At 38.5% G+C, this 25550-nt stretch overlaps 1 protein-coding gene across 3 annotated transcripts in view; it reads right to left on the bottom strand.

Moving 5' to 3' along the window:
* Positions 1-25550, bottom strand: part of UNC79 (unc-79 subunit of NALCN channel complex) — a 249818-nt gene that overhangs the window by 21529 nt on the left and 202739 nt on the right. For all 3 annotated transcript variants that reach the window (XM_027120418.1, XM_027120421.1, XM_027120419.1), the window contains 4 exons: positions 22841-22909; positions 19330-19440; positions 11676-11780; positions 3575-3652 (listed from right to left, as the gene is read on the bottom strand). In XM_027120418.1, the coding sequence (XP_026976219.1) occupies positions 3575-3652; positions 11676-11780; positions 19330-19440; positions 22841-22909 (363 nt within the window). The remainder of the gene's footprint in view (positions 1-3574; positions 3653-11675; positions 11781-19329; positions 19441-22840; positions 22910-25550) is intronic.

Below are 25550 nucleotides of genomic sequence, written 5' to 3'. Positions count from 1 at the left end.
CTTTTTAATTAGATTCATCATAAGCATTTTCCAATAATTAAATATTCTTTGAAAATTTGATTTGGTCCACATAATAGTCTATCTTATAGATGTACTTTATTTTATTTAAATAATACCCTAATGTTGCACATTAATTTTGTTTCCATATTTTTCCTATTTGAAATGCTACTTTAGTAAATATACTTGTAGATAATTCTTTATGTGCTTGTAGATTAAGTCTATATTTAATTACTTTCTCAAACATATTCCTAGAAGTAGATTGGCAACTCTTTTTCAGCAAAACTGACTATCACCAGTAGCTTATAAGAATTTTTGTTTCGGGCTTCCCTGGCGGCGCAGTGGTTGAGAGTCCGCCTGCTGATGCAGGGGACGCGGGTTCGTGCCCCGGTCCGGGAGGATCCCACATGCTGCAGAGCTGCTGGGCCCATAAGCCATGGCCGCTGAGCCTGTGTGTCCGGAGCCTGTTGCTCCGCAACGGGAGTGGCCACAACAGTGAGAGGCCCGCGTACCGCAAAAAAAAAAAACAAAACAAGAATGCTTGTTTCACTTCATCATCAGTAAGTTTCTTTGTTAAGAAAAACCTGCTGATTTGCTAACTGATTTTAAATTTTTATATTTTATATTAATTTACAGTTCACTGATTGCTAGTGAGGGTAAAAGGCTTATTTTGAATGGCTTATTGGTCATTGGAAAGGGTTCTATATGTAGAGCTATAACTGTTGCTATTTTGTTGTTTTGGAATATTTGTCTTTTGTTGATTTCAATAAACCTTTATATATTAGGGATATTATTTTTTAGCTATCGCATAGGTAGCAAATATTGAGTTTTAGAGAATTAAATAAGGAAACCAGTGAGTGCTGGGCAGAGACTGGCTAGCTACTCACAGAACCATTTTTCTTCTTCCCTAGGATGCACTAGACCACATTTCTCATCCTCCTTTGCAGTCGGGTGTGGCGGAGTGACTGAGTTCTAGCCAATGGAACATGAGTAGGAGAAATGTGCACCACTTTTAGACCTGGCCCATGAAAACGTTCCATGTACCATATTCCCTTCTCTTTCCCCAACCACCAGCTGATTGCAGAGGACTGCACATGACAGAAGAAAACTGATCCCCAAGTGCTCATGTGGAAGTCCTCCTCCCTTTGTTAATCAGGACACCCGTTCAAACTTCACTTGAGCAAACAATAAACTTTTTTGGAGCTAAGTTGCTAAGAACTGGAATTTTATCTCATAGCATCTTGTATTACCCCAACTATTGTCAAGAACCTTTAAAAAAAACCCAGAATCTATTAATCTACTCCTAGAAATCTATTATAAAGAAATAGTCTAAAATATGAACAAAGATTTAAGCACAAAGATGTTTATCACACATTAGTTACAATTGCAGAATACTGAAAATAATGAAACTATCCAACAATAAGTAGTGTTTGTTAATAGTATTTTTTTTACTTTTAGTTGTATTTTATTTTTTTATTGACATATGTTTGACATATAATGATGTAAATTTAAGGTGTATAACATGTTAATTTGATGCATTTATATATTGTAATATAACCGCCATCGTAATGATAATTAGTACCTGTATCACATTATGTAATTATCCTTTCTTTTTGGTAGGAATAATTAAGTTTTAGTCTCTTAGCAAGTTTCATTATTATAATACAATATTGTCTATATTCACTGACCTGTGCATTACATCTCTAGGACTTTTTTACTGCTCATTGTAAGTCTGTACCCTTAAACATCACCTGTCCTGTGCCCCTATCTCCATTAATATTATTTTTAATAGTTAATGTTTACTCAGCACTTACTACATATTTAACACCATGCTAATGTGCTTTACATGCATTATCTCATTCAATCCTCAACCTAGACCTTAGGCCCTATTATATCCCATTCTACAGATAATACAAATCAAAGCATCATGGGTTAAATAACCTTCCCGATCACACAGCTAGTCAATGTCAGGCCTCACACTCAGGTGTGAATCAAAACCCATATTGTTAACCACTATTATATGGTGCAGTCACATGAGGTAATGTCACTTTGGGGAAAATGCTTATGACATTTGAAGCCAAAGCTGCATCTATATTACGGTTTGACTATATTTAAAAATATACATAGAAAAAGAAGAAAGAAAATACATTAATATGTTAGCAGTAAAATTATCTCTGGGTTGAATGACTGTTATTCTTCCTCTCTCATAATATTTCTCCACATCAAAAAAAAAAAATGAAGTAATGTTTAGTGTACTGTGGATAAAACTGGTATACTTATAAATGTAAATGAATAAAACCTTCTTGGAAAGCAACATGGGAATACGTATTGTGAAGATGTTCCTGCCCACTGACTAAGGAATTTATCCCAAGGATATCATTCAAAATAAACATGAAGAGGATCTTTGTGTATATGCTATATACTATGCTATGCTATACAAGCAAAGAAACTAGAAAGCATATAGATTTCCAACAATATGGGAATAAGCAAATTAGGATACTGAATAGATTAAAACATGTAAAAAATTTCTAAAACAATAGGGTTCTTATTTTAGGGCAGAAGGATTATAAGTGATCTTTTTTCCTTATTAAAATTTTTCTCAGACTTCCCTGGTGGTGCAGTGGTTAAGAATCCTCCTGCCAATGCAGGGGACACGGGTTCGAGCCCTGATCTGGGAGGATCCCACATGCCGCGGAGCAACTAAGCCCGTGCACCACAACTACTGAGCCCACGTGCCACAACTACTGAGCCTGCGCTCTAGAGCCCGCGAGCCACAACTACTGAACCCACGTGCCACAACTACTGAAGCCCGCGCGCCTAGGGCCCGTTCTCCGCAACAAGAGAAGCCACTGCTATGAGAAGCCCGTGCACCACAACGAAGAGTAGCCCCCGCTTGCCGCAACTAGAGAAAGCCCACGTGCAGCAATGAAGACCCAATGCAGCCAAAAATAAATACATAAATACGTAAACAAATAAACTAAAAAATATTTTTTTCTCTACTGAAAATGTAAATAAATTTTTTCCATTAATAATTTATATCTCTAAGTTTTCTCAGTTTGTTGCAATAACCTTGCTATCAATAAGTTATTGTGGTTTCTCATATTCAATCCTATCTATAAGAATCTCAACATATTTCACCAAACAGTTCACTAGTTGATGATAATGGAAGTATTTTTCAATTTTCAGAGGAAATATTATAAAGGAAAACAAGGTATTAAATGCTTATTTCTTTCTGGCAGTAGTTAAATCAAATTGGTTAACAGAAGCCAGTGTAAGAAAACTGATTCTGGAAAAATTGAACTTTAATCAAATCTATGCTGTATGCCTGGTAATTTCTTCCCTCTCCTTAATTGGCTGCTTCAATTTCATTCATGTTTCCTGGAATTAAAAGTTTCCAGGGGCAGAGATTGATTTAAATTTTCACCAGTGCTCTTTCAAACAAGATACTAATGATTTCAATTTTACAGTGTTTGTTCTATCAAAAGCGAACCAGGACACAGGCCAAAAGTACCTCTTGGCTAAATGAGGAAATGAGGAGTAATAGAAAATGTGGATAGTTAACTCAGTCAGGACTTACTCCAGGTACAGAGGCGATCATCTGCTTGCTCAGGATCGTTGACTCAGCTAGTTTGGTTCCAGCATCTGCACAAATAAACTAATAAGAAATTGAAAGGATAATTATTTTTAAGAGCATTTGGACAGTAATAAGGAATTTGTAATTTTATTAACTTGGTTTAAATTCATTAGCGTCTACTTTGGTGACAAGCTGCCCTAGATATATGGGACTTGCTAGTCATGAGAGTTCATTCCTACCAGAAATTCAGAACCGTAGTACCGGGATTAACACACAGATTCTCACTTTAACCAGACAGTAGTTCAGTGGCACTGAAATGCCACATTCAGTCAAGGAAGAAAGGAAAGGTGTCACATTGCCAGATTTATTCTGAAGTTATGCTATTTATTCTTCAGCACTTTTTGACAGTTCCTGAATTTTCATAGATTTTCCGGACTTCTGTCATTATACCATACATTTTGACTGAAAACAGAAAAACAGTCAACTTCAGAGTGAGGACTGTACCTCCTGTTTCTTTCCCTCCGAGGCCCCTCAGTATCTGGTCTTTCTCCTCCCACTTCATTCATGCCTATCCTCTGTGCTGATAATGACCCCCCCCCCACCCCGCTCCCTCTCTGCGTCCCCACAGGACTTTCCACACATTTCCATTGTAACAGTCATCACATCAGGTTGCAATGATCTACAAGTCTATTTCTCGACTGGCTACAAGATCTTCGAGACCACAGATCTGATGCAGCTCACTCCTGGCACTAGCTTCATGCCTGACATCTCGGAGGGGCTCAGCAAGAGTTTGTGAAATGAGACGATTAATCAGGTATGACTCGAGATCATGGTGAGGACGGATTTGTCAGCTTACAACCTGATTTGCTTCATTACAGATTTTTACAGGTGTTTCCCACTTAATGCAATGCCCAACTATTTATTAATGGTTTTAGGGGAAAAGTCAAACATGAAGTCTGTAGAGTTTGCTAAGAGCAGCTAGTTCCTGCTTAGTTTCTCTTTCCTGGCCTCTGGCCCCAGTGACTTGAGGATCCAAAGCTGCTGCTACCCAGAGCTCAGAGGTTCTCAAAGAAGCTTTGACCCTGACAGCTCTTCCTTCTAATTCATTTCACTCTCATACTGGAAGAGCATGATAAATTTAGGTAGGTCAGCCAGGCAGGCATGGCCCCCGTCAAACTGAGGAGAAGCAGTACGGATCGGGGTAGCAGAAAAAGTCTCAAGGAGGACGAGGAACAAAACCCAGCATGTTGTCAGGTTAGCCAGAGATCGGAATCTAGGCGTTATTAACAGGCAGCATTGGCCAATAAGGTGAAGCTCTAACGTCACAAGACTTTCTGAGGGTCAGGGGCCTGTAGACTTCTCATCTGGGGCCATGAGCTGGTTTTCAAGTGTGGGAGAGGCGGTCCTCCCTGAAAGGTATTTCGGGACAGGTAACTGAGCTGGAGCTGAGACGACAGCAAGCAGAGCTCTCCCTGAAAGCCGCATGGCAGGAGTGGACACAAATCTCCAGGCTCACATTCTATCCTCTCCATTTGCCTCGCAGACAGTTAGAGAAAGCTGAAGAATCTATTTGGCTATTAACTCTGAAGACCAGCTAGTAACATGTAGGGAACATCTAAAATTTTCTATTATTTTATTCAAGAATGCTTATGTCTGCTCTCCTAACTTGGACTTATTTCTAATAAGAAAAAGTAAATAAATGAGGATAAATAATAATAATGAAGCCTACAACCTTGGCAAACCTCTAAGTAAAAAAGGAAAATATTTGAGGGACTTCTCTGGTGGTCCAGTGGTTACGACTCCACACTTCCACTGAAGGGGGCACGCGTTTGATCCTTGGTGGGGGAACTAGGATCCCGCAAGCCGCACAGTACGGCCAAAAATTTTTTTAAAAAAAAGAAAAAAGTAAAATATTTGATAGAGATACATAGTGAAAAGAAGGAACACTCCCAACCTCCTGGCAGATGCTGCATGTTTTCCCAAAAAATGTATTTTCAAAAGCTATCAGAGTCTGCCATCTAAGACAAACGACTTATAATAAGTTCCAAAAGCCCCGTCAGGACTCCAACGTTTTAATTAATTTCTTTACAGCAGAACCAAGAGACTGCACAGCTAAGAGAGGCAAAAAGAAAAGAGAGAGATGCATCTAACTGTGGGTGAAGCGGGTAGGAGTCCTCTGCAGTATCCTATGTAAGGATGGTGTAAACCCTGACCCCTAAAGTATGCTTGCAAGCCTGGCTGTGCCCCTAAGGGCAAGAGAAAACATGTGAAGAAGCAAAATTTCAAGTGTCTGTATCTCCCTCAGCAGAAGCATTTCTCCCTCACCAAACTCAGGTTAGAGCTTCACCTTATTGAGTAGCATAACGTAAGCAGGTTGTTAGCCATGTGGTGTTAAGATTTGAGGCCAAATTCAAACATCCGATCTGCGAGAGCTAATAGATAACTTCAGGTGTCAGAATTAATTTTTTAAAAAATCACTCTAAAAGTTATGGAGGTGTCTCAGAGAGTCTGATGTACTAAAAGGCATAAAAGTACATAAACCTCTAAAATCATCTACTATTTTTTATCAATGTATTTTGCTCCAGTGTAATTTTACATAATATGTATGACTAAAACCTTAACAAACCTTTCTGTCTTCATTTTATATAGCTGCCAACTGAAAAACTCCATTATTATTTTATAGAGTTGTTCAAAATATAAAGATATAACAAAATCAGAGGGAAAAAGAATGATGGCTATAGAAGGAAGAATTCAGTACTTTTAGATAGAAATATGCCACTGAAATAGGCACTCCCGCATGAATACAAAAGAAACGCAATACCCATTATGTGTCATTACTAAAATCATTATCAAAATGATACTCAAAATAGGATCACCACCTCTCATCCCAGAGAGTGATCAGATTATTACTAACACAACAAATATTAATTACCCCACATCAATAGTATCTGGGAGTTAAAAACAGCAGCCGTAACTCTGCCGTTTCTTTGTCCTCCAGCCCACAACTAAACTATCTTTAAAAGAAAACCTTTCACCCACATGATTTCTCACAGCTTGAATATGCAGGTGTATCCCACACAGTGGGAGTGTTACATGCAAATTAGCAGAATGTCTACTCTTGACACATAATAGGAGCTGAGGAAATTCTTTTGGATTTGAGCCTATATAGATTTTATGGTAGCTTTCAATGAGTTATCACTCCATTATGAAAACTCTAATCCATCCTGAGAACAATAATAATAGCTTATTACACATAAAATATCTACAGCATGACAGCAGAAGAGAAAATGTTATAAGTGAAACCAAAATGTCAACAGATCTGAATTAAAACAAGATAGGGCAACTGTCCAAAGTATAAAAGGGGAACTACACCCTGATGGTCAACAATAGTAGATTCTGAAGAATACACATATTTTTTCTATTTGGAAAATTCTTTCCTGTCTCCATGCCTCTTTTTCCTTTTTTAAAAAATCCACTTGAACATTTAAGGCCACCTGATTATATATGTAAGTTAAAACAAATAACAGGAGTGATGGCTGAACGACCATAATACAGCAGACTGGGAGATACTCCACAGTGCCAGGCCTCCAGGAAGAAGTTCTAGAAATTGAAAACCAGATTGGTACCTGTCACTGCCTTGAAATGTTTAGAACCTGAATGACCCTGCATCCCTTGGGCAAGTGTTCCATTGTCTTTTAAAGGAACACTCTTACTGCCAGAGTATTTGGTAAACAACAAAAGTAGGGTTTACCCGTGAAAAGAATTATAAACAGCCTCATATCTGTGAACTCATCTATCTACTAAGTTATTAATTAGAGAAGTACAATAGCAGAGGGAATGTCCTAGTGGTTCCCTGTGGGGTGAAAGAACGAATGGTAAATCCAAGGTCTGAGCAACTGACTCTCTTCTCGCCAATGGGGCTAGTGTCACTCATGATGGATCACCAGGGGACTTTTGGTTTTTTTTACTTCTAAGCTTTAAGAAATTTATCTTTTTTAAAATTTTATACTGGAGTGTAGTTGATTAACAATGTTGTGTTAGTTTCAGGTGTACAGCAAAGTGATTCAGTTATACATATACATGTAGCTATTCTTTTTCAAATGCTCTTCCCATTTAGTTGGTTACATAATATTGAGTAGAGTTCCCTGTGCTATACAGTAGGTCCTTGTTGGTTATCCATCTTAAATACAGCAGTGTGTACATGTCAGTCCCAAACTCCCAATCTATCCCTCCCTCTCAGCCTTCCCACCAGGGGACTTTTTCCTTCCAGTTGTTACTTTCTTTTCTTTTTCCAAGTTGCATTTTCAGTTAAACAGAGCCACCTCCAGTGTCCTGAGATGACGGTCATGATATCCAAGAAGGAAGTCGCTGTCTGCCCCAGACACATTGTCTGTTCATATTGTGAATCTGGTCTCCCAGGTACCAGGAACTGACACTGCCCACCAGTAAAGGGGAAAGCTCCTCTCTGACTCCATGCTAGATTCTCTGGTTTAAGAGAAACTACCAGAGAACGGGCTACCACTTCTGCTACCCGCCTGAACATTTGTCAAGGGCAAGAGAAAAAGGAACGGGGAAACACTGCAGAAAGATGCACCGCTTTCTGTAGTGAGACAAAAGATGCTTCTCCCTCATCCCATGAGTGGCCCTGTGGCAGACTTTTCTCCACGACTTAGCCAGGAAGCACAGCGGGGAAAAGGGAACTACTTTTGTTTTTTTTAAGGTATGCCTCACTTTTATTTCTCTCAGTAATTTTTTCATTACTGGTTTATTCTGAGTTTATAGAACAAGGATATGTTACTTCAAAATGGCATGGTGTTTAATATTTTTTGTTGGAGAAGGTCGAAATATTATTCACTAGGTTGTTCCTCATGGGCATGATCTCAAAACGTCCCCCCCCAGATATCTCTTTGATCTAAATAATTTTACAATCTGATTTTTAAATTTAACTTAATGACTCAATGACAAATACATATTTGTTTTTGAAGATGAAAATGTTATACATTTGAAATGGCATGAGAGAACCCAAGATACACAGAAGAATTTACTTTTTTGTCTTCCTTCTTCCTAAAGCTAATTTGCGTTTGTTATTTATTCACCTAGCTGTGATGCAATAACCACTGTTTTCATGGTCTCCCGAAGCACTGAGCAATTTAAACTGTCGGTGTTCTTTCACTGTCTTGTGACAAGTTCTTATTACAGTCAGCTAATGTACTTCAGAGAAAAACCCGCCCCCAGTTGCAGTCACAAAGCGGGGTGCTAGAACCCAAGAAGATCAGCCCCACAGACCGGCTCTGCCAGGACTGAGGGCAGTCAAGGGACCAGCCTCTGACGCCCACAGGAAAGCACCCTCAGGGCCTGGAAACGCTATCAGAAGCAACTGACTTCCAGACACTGTCAACCTGCTGGCCTTACCTCTCTCGTGGGCTACTTCACTAAGCCTAGGTCACCTGCCCTCTCCTCCAAACCAGTGTTGATCTTATTAACCTCTATGGTCAGTTGCATCAAAGTTACTTGTACTCAAAAGTGGTGTTGCTGCTGATGTGTGAAGAGGTAGGACTGGCCAATGGCAATCCACTGGAAGAGATTCAATCTGTCTCTTCTTAGGAACACAGATATTTCCCAGCTATGCTTTGCTTCTGTCTCCCCCTTGGGCTGTCCAGCATCTTGGTACAATGGGAGCCATTTCACTCTGACTATATCATGCCCAACATCCACTGCCATCACTTTCCAGCAGTCACTCCTCTCAGAAAGCATCACTGTGCCTGGGAAAGCTCTTTAAACATGACTTAAGACCATTCTTCACTGAAAGTATACCAACTTTTTATTAAATCTCAAGCCTTTGAGAAAAACTCCGTTCTGTTCCCAAGGATTACTAGTATAAGGCGGGGGAAGAAGCGGACCAGTTAGTGGATATTAAATGGTTAATGACAAGGGTATTCCTCCTCTTCTCCCAGGTAAACCCCCAAACTTCTGCACACCCTTCAAAAACATACGATCCCTTTTCTACACCACTTCCCTCCTCAGTACACACCTCTGCTACCGTACCCATCACACTGCGTCGGGAATTTTTGTTTCGATGTCAGCTACCCCTATCCGACAGGAAACTCCTGGGAGGAAGGGGCCACGACATTCATCTCTGTTTCCCCAGCACCTGGGCCAGGTCAGGGCTCATAACGGTTAATGAGCCTTCCTCCATTTCCCAGGCTGAGCTGGCCACTCCCTCCTCTACAGTAGTTTATATACCGTACAGACTTTCAGTATACTGGCTAGCATGTTATAAGGGTACGGCCTATGCCTTTATATCTCTATATCCCCAGAACCTAGCCGAAGATAGGTGGTCAGTAAATATTTGTAGTGGGAAATAATGCTGAGTAGTCAAATATGGCCAGATGATGGAAGACCTTGACAATTCGGGTACCACAAGCTCACTGGAGGTTTTCGATGCACAGAGTGATATGATAAACAGCAGAGTTTTAGCAAAATTCCTCTAGGCAGCCGTAGGCTATAATACTGGATTGACGTGGGGAGAAATGAACGGTGCAAAACGCTAAGAGCTATTAACGGTAATCTGGGCAAGTGATGTGCGGGGCCTGACTAGGCTGTGCTCTATACTGATTAGACCCTGTGGTCAGGTGCTTACGCTACTTATGCCAGCTGTGTGATCGTGGGCAAGTCACTGAACCCCCCCGAGCCGCGGTCTCCTCATCTGCGGTACAGGACCAATTCCTCTCACGGTTGAAGGAGTGAGGGGGATATATAAAACCCCAGCATGCTGCCTGGCACTTAATAGGTGCTCCATTAATTTCCCCTTCTCCCTCATCTCTCCAAATGGCACCCAAGGTGCCTAAGATTCAGGGAAACTGACAGCTTGATAGCAAGCTCCATTTTCCTTCATTCATTTAAGCTCAACCTTGTAGGCCCAGACTCTGGGACTGGTCATAACGCTCAGCAGGGAGAACTGAAACAGCTGTGACACACTTCCTGGGTACTTTGCACAAACGCAGGCTGAATGATACCCTGATCCCAGCTGCAGCTCATGACCAAGTCTTTAAAACCAGGCTCAACCTTTGGGGTAAGAGGCAGGATCCCAGTTTACCTGATCCCTTGCTGACACCCCTGGCATGGCCAGCCTTTTTCTAAACCCATCCTCATGTCGTTATTCCTAAATTTATTCCATCTTTCTGCTGAAGCCTCCCTTTATTGCTTGAAGATGGTCAGCCTCTGGTGCTGAACTCCAACCCCAGGCAGAGTTTGGCCTGCACCCACCAGTCCTTTGTGACCCAGTTCAAACGCCACTTCCTTCATGAAGTCTTCCCTGATTTCACACCATATGAGGTAAGATGCCTCCTGCTCTTAACTCCTCCCTAGGACTTTATCTACATCTCTTTCTCACTCATGGCACTAATTGCAGCCTATCTTGTGTGATCAAAACCTGCACACTTGCCTAAGATGCTGAGCTTAGGATGCCAGGGATGGAGAGCTAGAGCCTCTCGTAAGCAGCCCTACAACCAAAAGCACTAATCTTTGCAAGTTCTCTAGAGCCTGCCTGGTATGTGTTCAAGCCCTGCCCCCTGCCTTAGGGCTCCTGTGGTGCTGGTTCTTTCACACCCACATCCCACCCTGGTTGGACTCAGTCCGTCCTGCCTTTTGATCATATCTGGCTGGGCCCACCCTCACTTTCACTTCTGCTTCACAGAGATTTGGCGACCCATCCATACTCATGCGACTCCGCGATCAGACCTCAGCCTCCGGGTCGCTCATTTTTGGCTTCGTTAGTCCTGCCTCAGCTCTGGTAGCCATTAATGGGCTGCCCCTCCAACCTCCTGGACCATAAACTTCTTGCGGACACATTATCGTTTCATTCTTCTTTTTTGTCTTTCACAGAACTAGTTCCACAGTAGGAACAAAATAAATACTCCTTTTCCGGTCTTTTTTGGCCAGTGGAAGTGCCAAGTGCATAGTGATAGACAGATCATGGCTCACGTAAGATATATTATTTCTTATCTCTGGACAGACATTTAATTTATGCATATGTCCCACACCTTCCTTAAATTTTCCAAACATAAGTGAATTTCATGAAAAGGGAAATGAGGCATAAGCCTACCTGGACAAGCAGAAGGAGGTTTGTATCCGGTAAAGGAGATTTGAGCTTCAGGGCCTGCAGGAGTTCTAGAACAACACTACGAGACAAATAGAATTTATCCCTCTCCTAAACGAAACAAGAGAGAAGAAGGTAAGCGATTTCTAAAACTTCAATTAGAATAGATCTATGTCAAAAGAGCTTCCAAAAGATTCACAGATCAGAAATAAGAAACAGTATTTTAAAATGCATAATGAACTGTTCTTAAGAAATAAACCCAAGAAAAAAGAAAAAGGGCATTTTTGTGTTTGTAATGAGTTTAGTGAAGCACTGAGAACACATAATTTAATGGATGAGAAAAAGACAGGCTACCTCTTAAAGACTGAAACCACGAGATTTGGTTCTTATTCACAGAGGAGAGGTTCCAAGAACTGCAGAAACTAAACAAATCTAAAAGGATGTTTTTCAATAGAAAATGATTTAGAGAAAAACATGTAACACTGTTGAAAGGGTCTCATATCCTTTCAAAAGGAGCTTACTTTTTAAGTGGACTATTTCAAGCATACAGAAAAACAGAGAGATGGAATACATCATCTACCTATTACCCATCTTTGTTAAATCATAGCATTTTGCTTTATTTAATACTTTTTATCAAAAATCAAACATCACAGAAATAGTTGAAGCTACCTATAGAGCGCTCTCTTTTCTTTCTCCCTTCCTTGAAATAGCCACTATTTTGAATCTGGTGCTTATTATTTCATGTACTACACTTTTACTACATATGTATACCTCCATTATAAGGCTTACTGTTATTTTTGCTTGTTTTTAACTTTCTATAATGTTATACAATGCAAATCTTTCTGCAACTTATAATTTTTTACTCCATTTTATATATATATATATATATATATATATATATTTTTTTTTTTTTTTTGTGGTACGTGGGCCTCTCACTGTTGTGGCCTCTCCCGTTGCAGAGCACAGGCTCCAGACACGCAGGCTCAGCGGCCATGGCTCATGGGCCCAGCCACTCCGCGGCATGCGGGATCTTCCCGGACTGGGGCGCAAACCCGTGTCCCCTGCATCGGCAGGCGGACTCTCAACTACTGCGCCACCAGGGAAGCCCTCCATTATATTTTTGAAGTGAGTCCCTGTTGATACATATAGTTCTCATTCTTTCAACTAAACAGTTTAATGATGTTTTATTGTATGAACATACTGAAATTCATTGATCTGTCCTTGTTAATGCAATGCTAGAATATTTTCAATTTTGTAAGCTTTATTTATTGTCAAATATAGCACACGTGCAGAAAAGTACATAAAATATAAGTGAACAGATAAACAGATTAGCATAGACTGAACACTCATGTAATCAGCACCCAAGTCGGGTACACATCACAAGTACCTTAAAAGTCCCCTATGTGTCCTTTCTTGATCATAACCAACTTATTGGAGACCCTGTAGGTCTGTATCCACTGTCTTTTCTTTCTACTCATTCTCACTTGTGGTGTCTTGCCTCCTCATATGCCTGGTTATCTTTGCATGTTGCATCCTTTATTTTAAAAATATTTTTAGAAATAATTTGAGGCCTGAAATGTTATCTTCCTCCAAAGAGCTTTCTCTTCATTTTTTACCAGGTACTGGAGGCACTAGTGATCCAGGGTTACCTGAATACACATACAAACCTTGTAATATCTTATCTTGGGCCACCAAAGGTCTTGACAGGGATCTGTGTCCATGTGAGGACAACTTTACTTCTGGGTTATCTTTACTTAGTGGTCCCAGCCAAAAGGTGCAGGAGGTGCAGGATCAGAGAGTCTCCACTCTTGGAAGGTCCTGGATTCTGACTTTTTTCCCCCTAGCCTCCTGGATCTTCCAGAATTGTCACATCTTTCAGATAGGCAAACACCCCCAGAGCAAAAAAAAAGGTCTTCAGTGCTAGGCTCACATCTCTGCATTTCTGTGTTCTCTCAGATCTTAGCCTGGTAATTCTATATCTGGTTAGCATTTTGATGATTTTTTAAAGTGTTCAGAGAATAGTTTGTTCACTTTTTTAAGAAACTTTTCAAATCCAGTGGGAGGATACATTCAAATTATCTAGTCCATCAGTATCAGGAGAGAAAGTCTAGGATATTTATTGGAATTATACTAAATTTATAGGTTATTTTGTGAGAATCAGCTATCTTTATTATGCTGGGTCCTCATTCATGAACATGAGATCTGTCTCCATTTATTTAACGTTGTTTAATAAAATTTTCTGGTTATCTCCATAAAATTATTGCATATTTTTGTTAGATTCATTTTTTGTTGCCACAATAAATGCTAGTTTAAAAGTATATTTTATAATCATTTGTAGCTGAATAATTAAAGGTAGATGATTTCTGGGTATTCATTTGTATCAGCATCCTTGCTGAACTCTCATAAAAGTTATAAAAAGGTGTCTAGATATATTCTCTTCAGTTCATTTGTAATCACATCATCTATGAAAAGGGAGAGTTTTTTTCCTTTCTAATCCTTATACTTTGATTTCTTCTTCCTGTCTTACTCAACTGAGCAGGACCTCCAGAACTAGAGCAAATAGAAGCAGTGATAATGGCCATTCTTGTCTTACTTATGATTTTAAAGGGACTACTGTTGGCATTTCACCATAAGTATAATGTTTCCTAGAGATTTCTGGTAGACATCCTTTATCAAGTTATCCCTTTTAGTCCTAGTTTGACAAGATTTATCACAAATGGATGTTGAATTATATAGAATGCTTCTTTTGTATCTCTTGAGATAATGATAAAAGCTTTTCCTCCTTTAATCTGGCAACATAAATAGATATTCTAATATTTAAACCAATTTTATATTACAAGAGAATCCTCACTAGGTCATGAGGCTTTAGTTTTTTTTAATTTTTTAAACTGAAGTATAGTTGGCATACAATATTATATAAGTTCCAGGGGAACAATATATTTATTCACAATTTTTAAAGGTTACACTCCATTTATAGTTATTATAAAATATTTCCTATATTCCCCATGTTGTACAATATATCCTTATATTTTATACATAATAGTTTGTACCTCTTAATCCCCTACCCCTATACTGTCCCTCCCCACTTCCCTCTCCCCACTGGTAACCACTAGTTTGTTCTCTGTATCTGTGAGTCTGTTTCTTTTTTGTTATATTCACTAGTTTGTTGTATTTTTAGATTCCACATATAAGTGATATCATACAGTATTTGTCTTTGTTTGTCTGATTTACTTCACTTAGCATAATGCCCTCCAAGTCCATCCATGTTGCTGCAAATGGCAGAATTTCATTCTTTTTTATGGCTGAGCATGAGGTTTTATTTTTAATGCATTAACTTGGGATTATTCATTCAGAATTTTTGCATCTTTGAAGTATAACTGGCCTATAATTTTCCTTTCCCCTATTGCCCTTGTCTGGTTGGTATCAAAATTCTATTGGTCTCATAAAATATGTTGCAAATTGTTCTCTTTTTTTCTATTCTCTGTTTTAGTTTGCATAAAGTAGAGCTCAATCTGCTCCTTAAATGTTTAATGAAAGTTGTCTTTAAAATTGGAATGGTTTTTAAACTTAAGATAGATAGCTAGTGGGAAGCAGCCACATAGCACAGGGACCTTTGTGCTTTGTGACCACCTAGAGGGGTGGGATAAGGAGGGTGGGAGGGAGGGAGACGCAAGAGGGAAGAGATATGGGAACATATGTATATGTATAACTGATTCACTTTGTTATAAAGCAGAAACTAATACACCATTGTAAAGCAATTATACTCCAGTAAAGATGTTAAAAAAAATTGGAATGGTTTTTAACTACTGATTCCATTTTTTTATCATTTAAGTCTAGCCATCTTTTTCTGATTGTTACACATTACATTTTTTCTAGAAAATTGTCCCTATTTCCCAAGATTTCAAATTTACTGGCTAAATCTTCTCTTTATATTCTTCATTTCTTTATCTCCCTTTGCTGCATGCTATATAATTTCTTCAGATCTATTTTCATTTCACTAAATCCCTCTTTGGCTATGTCTAATTTGCTCTCTAACCTGTCCACTGAGTTTTTTTTTATGTCAATGACTATTTCATTTCTAGAATTTCTACTTTGTTCAAATCTATCTGTTTTTTTTTTTAAGTGACTAGATCTTTTCTCAAGTTTTTAATTCATCTTTTAATGCTTATCATTCAGAGTATGTTTTTATAGTCTCTATCACATTGTTCTAATATTGGAAGTTCTTAGGGGGAATAATCTGATTTTTGTTGACTATGCTAAAGTAGCTCATGGTGGATTATTTCTTCACATGTTTTGTAATTTTAGATCATGATCTCATGTTCATCCAGATTTTAATTATGGGAATCCTGTTGGGCCTAGGTTGAAGGCATATCCCTCCAGAGAGCTTTGAGGATTGATTTTGAGCTTGCTTCTGCCAGACACTCCAATTCAATTACTTGCCCAGCACCAATTTATTTGACTTTTGGGGGTTCACAGAGCATGCAGGTACTACAAATTCAAATTCTAAACACGTTCAAAGACAGGCTTATGTTTACTAATTCTCAAGGGAAACTACAAATCTTTCAGTTCCCAGGCTCAGATAGAGCCCATTCTTTGTCACCTCCATATAAGAATATATCCTTTCCAAATCAAACTTTTCTCAAACATATAGCCTTTCAAGGGTTCTGGCTTTCTCCTGGGGACAACTCAGCTCCAACTCCCAGCCTGAAATAGTCCCAAGACTTCATTTCCTTTCTCTGTATGGGCTTTAAAACTCAAGTCACTAAGGAATATAACAAAAAAGAAACAGACTCACAGACATAGAGAACCAACCCGTGGTTACCAGCGGAGAAAGGGAAAGGGGTAGGGGACTAAGAAGTACAAACTATTGGGTATAAAATAAGCTACAAGGATATATTGTACAACACAGGTAATATAGCCAATTTTTATAATAACTATAAATGGAGTATAACCTTTAAAAATTGTGAATCACTATATTGTACACCTGGAACTTATATAATATTGTATATCAACCATACTTCAATTAAAAACAAAAAACTCAAGCTACTGAGTTACCAAAACAATCAACTTCTCTACCCCAAGACTGCTACAATATCAGCTTATATGCTTACCACTCTGGATCTCAATTCCCTTTTCATTTTTTCAACTTTCATTCTTATAAAATTTGCTATATATTTAAAATCATGTTTATTACATGTCATCCATCACTTCTAGCATTTTAAGTGGGACAGTTTTCAAGTTATCGAGACTGCCCGATTGCCAAATAGTCTCCAAAGCTATTACCTTTCTATGTCTTTTCTTGGGCACATGAAAAGATGCTCAACATCACTAATTATTAGAGAAATGCAAATCAAAACTACAATGAGGTATCACCTCACACCAGTCAGAATGGCCATTATCAAACAAATCTAGAAACAATAAATGCTGGAAAGGGTGTGGTAAAAAGGGAACCCTCTTGCACTGTTGGTGGGAATGTAAATTGATACAACCACTATGGAGAACAGTACGGAGGTTCCTTAAAAAACTAAAAATAGAACTACCCTATGACCCAGCAATCCCACTACCGGGCATATACCCTGAGAAAACCATAATTCAAAAAGAGACATGTACCACAATGTTCATTGCAGCACTATTTACAATAGCCAGGACATGGAACCAACCTAAATGTCCATCGAAAGATGAATGGATAAAGAAGATTTGGCACAATATGGCACATATATACAATGGAATACTACTCGCCATGAAAAGAAATGAAATTGAGTTATTTGTAGTGAGGTGGATGGACCTAGAGTCTGTCATACAGAGTGAAGTAAGTCAGAAAGAGAAAAACAAATACTGTATGCTAACGCATATATATGGAATCTTAAAAAAAAAAATGGTACTGATGAACCTAGTTGCAGGGCAGGAATAAAGAGGTAGACATAGAAAATGGACTCGAGGACATGAGGTGGGAGGGTGAAGCTGGGGCGAAGTGAGAGTAGCATTGACATATATATACTACGGAATATAAAATAGTTGGCTGGTGGGAAGCAGCAGCATAGCACAGGGAAATCGGCTCAGTGCTTTGCGATGACCTAGGGGGTGGAATAGGGAGGGTGGGAGGGAGGCTCAAGAGGGAGGGGATATGGGGACATGTGTATGCATGTGGCTGATTCGCTTTGTTGTGCAACAGAAACTAACACAGTATTGTGAAGCAGTTGAGGAGAAGCCTCAATTAGATACTGCTATTTCTTTAGCTATTTCTTATAGTTTCTCATTATCTGTGAAAAAGGTGGGAATGCCCTAGATCAAAGCTTTCTACAACTAATAGTCATTTTGAGTTGCAGAATGAAGAAGGGTAGATGACAACAGGAAGAGAGAGGCCACAAAAGTTATGATAGATTATGAGGGGATATAATGCATAATGAATATTTAAAACCAAAAATATCTTGAATTCAAAATAGTGGAAGGTCCACTGTAATCAATACTTATAGTACACAGCATAGAAAGTACAAACTCATTATGATTCCTCCTCTATAAAATATATAATTTAAACAAATCAAACATAAAGAAAATTAAGAAATAAAATGACTTCTAAAAATAGAATATCTTTTCATTGTATTTGCTGCTGTGTCTTTTTTTTTAAGTGGAAAAAAAGAAAAAGAAGTTATTTTTCAGGAAGGATTTGAAAGAAGAAAAAAATACTGATTATTTTCGTAGTTAGAAAACATTGTTCCAGGCAGAGTAATAAACAGTTTATAATCATAAAGATTAAAGAGAAGGTTATCATGAAACACTTAACATGGTGGAATGGACACAAGATGGTAAGAAAGGAGACAAGGGTGTTTTAAATAGAATGGAAACCTTGATAAAAGTTAGATTTTTAGGAGAAATTAAAGGGCTTGTAGAAGTGGACAACGTGAATAAAGGAGTATTCTGAATGTTTAAGAGGGAACAACAGAAACAGAAAGCCCACTGAAAACAAACTTGGAAAATTTGGAAATTGGAAAAGTAGCATTTGCACATTGTTCTTAAGGACAGAAACGCTCTCAATTTGTCCTGCCTTCTGCTTTTCCATTAGCATAGTGCCTATCAGCACCAACAAGGCTGCTATATGCACTGGGCAAGCAGTACTTTTCCACTTCCTCAGTAGTGGGGCAGGGGATACTAAAGATAATGCAATAGAGAAACCATTATCAAAGCAAGATGACAAACGATGAGATTACAGTCTCAGAGGCCAAGAACCCAGAACTGGGGAGACAGACAAATGATGAGAATTAAGGAGCTCTCCACAGGCTTTTACAAATGACAAGCTGGTATTTTTCTACTCTGGGTATAAAATTGATATGTACTGATGGCTTGCCCACTAATCATAGGATGGTGAACTTGAAAAGGACATTAGAGGTCATTTAGACCATTATCTCATTTCATTCAGAATACCTCTTCTCCTCTAAACCATATGACCCTCAGTTCTCCACATTTGCATATATAACGTATAGTTTATATATTTGTGTGTGCGAAGTGTTTCCTTCTAATGAATTTTATTAGACCTCAGTTGAATTACTCACTTTTAACTATACTGAGGCAATTAACCTAAGAGGGATTTGATACTGATTAGAAAGAATATGTTTCTGCCAGTTTTTTGTTTCCCAGGGACACATAAACACACATGCAACCTTACCTTAGTGAAAGCTCGGTAACATAAGCCACACACCTCCACCAGGTAGGCCAAAGTGAAGATGGCATTCTGAATTACAAAGCTGAGAAGTTTTGAAAATGGTTCCAACAAACTCTGCAATGAGATTGGGGCCAAAATAAAACCAAAATCAATTGCTGATTCTTTCATTAAAAAAAAGTATTAAAGTCTAGTGATACCTTAACTAATGGGATCACTCTTTCTTAATTTCAAATCTGTTGCCAGGTGGCTACTGTAGCAACCCTGTTTGTCTAACAAGAACAGAACTGAATCTTCAATCAATGGCTCAAAGAGCAGGACTTAATCATTTTATTGCTAAAAATAATCCATTTTTTCCATGTGGCATCATTTATAAACCTATGTAACTCCAATCTTATCCTCATACCCACCCCCAGCAATCAAGACTCTGTGAAGTTTGCTTTAGGATCTCCCGCTCTATTTCTCTGAATCTTTAGGCATGTGTGAGTTCATCAGACCCAGCTCCTCTAGAAGCCTGTCATCTCAGGTAAGTAGCACAAACCACCCTTGCACGTAAGTACCAAAGCACTATTAGCTTAGATGATACACATCAGGACCCAGCTTCCTGCCAGTGTTTACCAGGAAGGCTGTCAGTTTTGGTTTCCCCATCTGAATCCCACCCATAAAGGGTCAGTTTTAGATCCTTATGCTTTAAGTCATTTAGAGACATTTATTGGGCACCTACTAAGTAGCAAGCAGAGTTACACGCTTTTGTTTCGTTTATCTCATTTAAATTTCTGATAACAATCCTGGGGAGACAGTATATTATAATAATTAATGACACAAGCTCTAGAATTTCACACCAGTGTTTGCAAACTTTAGCTCTCTGTGACCTTGAATAAGTGATTTAACCTCTCTGAACTTAATTCTCTTCCCTGTAAAATGAGGATAATAATGACCTCCATCTCAATAGTGTTGTGAGAATTAAAGAAGATAATGTATGTAAAGCACTTGGCAACAGTAAGCCTTCCATCACTGTTAGTTATGAACTGCGCCATAACTCTCTGAAGCTTAACTATCCCCATTCTTCAGCTGAGGCAGTTACTTAGGCAAGTAACTTGCCTAAGGCCATCCAGCCATTGAATGGAATTCAAACTCAAATTCCAGGGCAATTTTCCAGAGGGAGAATTGCTCTGTAGGGAAGACAGGATTTTAACTGGGCTCCAAAAGACTTCGATGCTGTGATTTCCCCTACTTCTCAACCTCTATGGTCCTAACTATCTGGATTATGAAAGTAATACATGCTCAGTGTGCAAACGCAGGATCTGTAGAAAAGTACAGATAAGGAAATAAAAGTCATCCATATTCCCATCACCCAGTGATAACATTTTGATATATTTCTCTTCTTCATCACACACCAGTTTACTCAGTTGAAATCTTACACGTAGATATAATACTACATTTTGTTAAGATAATAACGTACGAAATTTCCAATGCTATTTAATTCTTCATAAAGATCCATTTTAATGGCCACAAAAGTCAGATTTTATTATATATAACATCTCAATAAATATGTTTTTGCATGAAATTTGCATTTTCTTCCTTAGAATAGATTACCAGAAAAAGAATGACTAAATCAAAGAATATGTGCATTTTTGAGGTCCTTTTTCCTTATGGATACAAAAATGAATTCATTACATGATAGCTGCCTCTGAGGATAGGAATTATGTTTGTTATTTGTATTACCCGCAAAACCATGCAGTGCTTTCCATACAGAAAATCTTAGAGACACTCTTTGAAATAGTATTATTGATTCAGTATTGTTTGCTTTGTATAAATGTTGTTGCCTTAAAACACTAATAATGAATGAACAGGGATAGGGATAGAAATATGTCTCTGGTTGATATACATCCTTATTGGTCAGAAAAAGAAACCTGAATTCAGACCTATATAGAAACTTGCTCTTTTATGTAGCAAAGCAGCATGGTAATGGGGCAATACAGTACAACAGACAAATAAAAAAGCTTGAAATCAAAGGACATAGATTCAAGTCTCAAATCTTTCAGTAACCAGCTCTGTGACCTTGGCCAAGACACTTCATCTCTCTGAGCCTGTTTCCTTATCTGTAAATGAGCAGACTAGACCAAATGATCTCTATGCAATTTTCCAGCATAAACCATGAGTCTATGCAAGCACAGTCAAGGTAAAAAGTTACAGGGGATGTGGCTTCTTGCTATATTAACTAGTAGCTACAAGCCATTGCAATACAAATTATTGCACTATTGCATATAGTGCAGCCTGGGATGTAGCCAGGAATACGAAAGTAAATGAGCCATAGTGCTGGACTTCATAAAGCTCACGGGCTCACTGGGGAGACTTCAGTATAATATAACTGCTCATATAGAGAGCTCTGTCAGGTACTGTAGGATCTGATATAGGAGGAAGTTGCTACAGAAAACGTGAGCCTTTATAAATTAGAATGGAATTCAGATTCTCATCTTGAAGAATGAGAAGGAGTTCACTCACCAGCAAGGGTACAAAGCATTTCAGGCAAAGGAAATGGCCTAAGCAAAGGCAAGGAAGTATGAAATTAAATAAGATTATAAATGTGCAGCGATTAGCACAATGTCTGCCATATGGTAAGTGCTCAGCAAACAGTGGTTATTGTTTCGCTGATGATAATGATGATGATTCTGAAAGTACGCAGGAAGCACAGGGATGGGACAAGTAGCCAAAGACTAACTAGGAAAGGTAGGCTTGCAAGTTAATGAAGTACCTTCTTGTATGCTCCATTAAGGAATTTGGACATTATCTTAAAAGAAGGGAGAAGTTATCAAAGATTTTAAACAAGGAACCAGTGCGATGAGACCTGTGTTTGGAAGGATCATCTAGTTCATAGTATTGAGGATGAACTGGTGGACATGGCCCAGGACTAAAAGGACCAATGATATTGTAATCTATTAGAGTTCTTCATACTAGGCACTTTCAGAAGGCTGAAAGTGGCAACTACAGATTATCATACTAAGTGAAATAAGTCAGAAAGAGAAAGACAAATACCATATGATATCACTTATATGTGGAATCTAAAATATGACAGTGAATCTATCTATGAAACAGAATCAGGGACATAGAGAATAGACTGTTGGTTGCCAAGGGGTGGATGGTGGGAGAGAGATGGATTGGGAGTTTGGGAGTAGCAGATGAAAATTGGTATATCTAGAATAGATAAACAACAAGGTCCTACTGTATAGCACAGAGAACTATATTCAATATCCTGTGATAAACCAAAATGGAAAATAATATGAAAAAGAACGTATATATATGTATAACTGAGTCACTTTTCCGTACAGCAGTAATTAACACAACATTGTAATTCAACTATACTTCACTAAAAAATAAATTTAAAAAAAAAGGTTGAAAGTGAAGCATTCAGTATGTGATAACTATTTCTTCAGTATTGCTTGCTATATGCCTGTCTTTTTAGGTTAAAAAAATAACCAAATAACCAACTGGTTATGTTTTTCTGAAACATACATACCCTTGTGGCACTGGTAGAGGGTATCTTCAAGAGGCAAATCATAATTCTCAAACTGGAATCTAAAGAACACTATGAACAAATACAAAAAAAGTAAAAGTCAGTACTCTTCTTAACATATCTTTTGCTTCATATATTTCCTCTAAGCATTTATTTTAGGGAAAAAAAATCTGAAATATAGCTGCCTCCTTACAGTTTTCCATGCCATATATTCATGTTGAAAAAAAAATTCTTAGCTTTAAAAATTTCATTAAACCATTAATTAAACAGTGTTAAACAATTAAATAATATTAATTGATATTAAATGTGCCCAATCCTAAAGAGGTCTATTAATTTGTGAAAGGTCCTGTTGAAAAAAAAACCTACTTAGATCAATTTAAAACCATTAGGCTTACTAGTCCAAATAAAGAACATTTCACCTGTCATTTCTCTGCTACGAAAAGATACAACAATAACCTAAGAAAAAGCAGTAAAATTCCCACAACAGAAAATCATGCCTCACAAATCAAGTAGCATGTTTTGGCACAATTCCACATCAAAATGTACTTTTAAAATAACATGTACTGGGTTTGGGGGAAAATGTTATAGCAAGAATAAGCAATGATATTATTTAACATTGTTAAATAGATGAAAATAGCAGGTTACAGTGAAATCTCTGCAGCTGTGTACAATACGAACCTCTTTAAGACAGTACAAACGAAGCCAGTGTTTCTCCAAGTATGATCCCTGGACCAGCAGCACCTCTATTACCTGGAAACTAGTTGGAATGCAAATCCTCAGGTCGCACCCCTACTGAACCAGAAGTTCTCAGAATAAGGCCCAGGATTCAGATTTTTAGCAAGTCCTTCAGGGACACTGACATACACCGATGTTTGAAATCCACTTCTCTAAATTGATGAGAACAAACTACAGAAGGTCTTTCAATGGCTTAATGTTTTCCCCAGAGATTAAATACACAGCATAGGATGATCAGAGGCAGTGCCCAGACAAAATCCAGCAGGGCAAGTTTTCAGATAAATGCTGAAAGCATGTCACAAGTATCAATACCTTCTAAGGGAGCCATTGGTCTATTTAATCTGCTCAATACCCATAGCGGTTGACGTGACATTTACATTACTTTAAACCAGGGGCTGAAAACCGGGTGCTCATCAGGTCCCCACAGTGACCTATGAAGGAAGTCAGGAAATATCTTAGGAAACGTGGGGAGATGAGGATTGCATTCTCAAATAACAGTTGGCTAGAGTGGAGTAGCAGCTGACCCCATTAGAAAGGACTGGTGCTCTCCAGTTCTCAAGGGTCTCAATTCTCCTTATCTCACTCCACTCCACTCATTAACCTTGCAGTCAGGGTCCCTTTGGACAGGACTGATTATTACAAATTAGGTTTACTAATTGTTTCCAGCTGGCAATACTTCCAACTAGTCCATGTTCAAGTCAAATATTTTCATTATAGCACTGCCCTACAGGCATTTGAATTTGCCATGCCTGCCCCACACCTTCTCTAAAAGTGTGTGGCTCCTAAGCAATGAATGGCCCTGAATGGCTCTCTGCTCCTAGGGAGGGTCCATGTGGTCGTGTTAAAATGCATGCACTTGAATATTTTGGTACATGACTGTTTTTGAATTATGGTTTTCTCAGGGTATATGCCCGGTAGTGGGATTGCTGGGTTGTATGGTAGTTAGATTTTTAGTTTTTTAAGGAACCTCCATACTGTTCTCCATAGTGGCTGTACCGATTCACATTCCCACCAACAGTGCAAGAGGGTTCCCTTTTCTCCACACCCTCTCCAGCATTTATTGTTTGTAGATTTTTTGATGATGGCCATTCTGACTGGTGTGAGATGATATCTCATTGTAGTTTTGATTTGTATTTCTCTAATGATTAATGATGTTGAGCATTCTTTCATGTGTCTGTTGGCAGTCTGTATATCTTCTTTGGAGAAATGTCTATTTAGGTCTTCTGCCCATTTTTGGATTAGGTTGTTTGTTTTTTTAATGTTGAGCTGCATGAGCTGCTTGTAAATTTTGGAGATTAATCCTTTGTCAGTTGCTTCATGGACTTGAGGATATGGGGAGGGAGAAGGGTAAGCTGGGACGAAGTGAGAGAGTGGCATGGACATATATACACTACCAAACATAAAATAGATAGCTAGTGGGAAGCAGCCGCATAGCACAGGAAGATCAGCTCAGTGCTTTGTGACCACCTAGAGGGGTGGGAGAGGGAGGGTGGGAGGGAGGGAGATGCAAGAGGGAAGAGATATGGGGACATATGTATATGTATAACTGATTCACTTTGTTATAAAGCAGAAACTAACACACCATTGTAAAGCAATTATACTCCAATAAAGATGTTAAAAAATGCATGCACTTGACTTCCTAAGTGTATATGTACAATAGCTATGTACATACATAGTTTCAAAGTACCAATTCTCTTTGCTTAGATTTATTCAACTACTCTAGATTTCTGGATAGACAAGAATCACAGGATGTGAGAGATGGCAAAGATCTCAGTATTCCTGCTCCTTACAGTAATTTCAGACTCAAAGAAACCAGCATACACCAAGGTAAGGGTCCCTGAATTATCATCCTTACAGACCTTATTTGGGGGTCGCATTTTCCAAATTTGCCAATTTGGGAAAAGGTATTATCAGAGGTGGTTGGTCTTTTTAAAACATTTTACATATATGTAATATTCATTTCAGAAGTAGTGCTGCC

The sequence above is a fragment of the Aethalodelphis obliquidens genome, unplaced genomic scaffold (assembly GCF_003676395.1).
Source record: "Aethalodelphis obliquidens isolate GAN/ISIS:26980383/991018 unplaced genomic scaffold, ASM367639v1 scaffold21, whole genome shotgun sequence".
In the NCBI taxonomy this organism is placed as follows: domain Eukaryota; kingdom Metazoa; phylum Chordata; class Mammalia; order Artiodactyla; family Delphinidae; genus Aethalodelphis; species Aethalodelphis obliquidens.
This window is presented reverse-complemented; position numbering and strand designations above follow the sequence as displayed.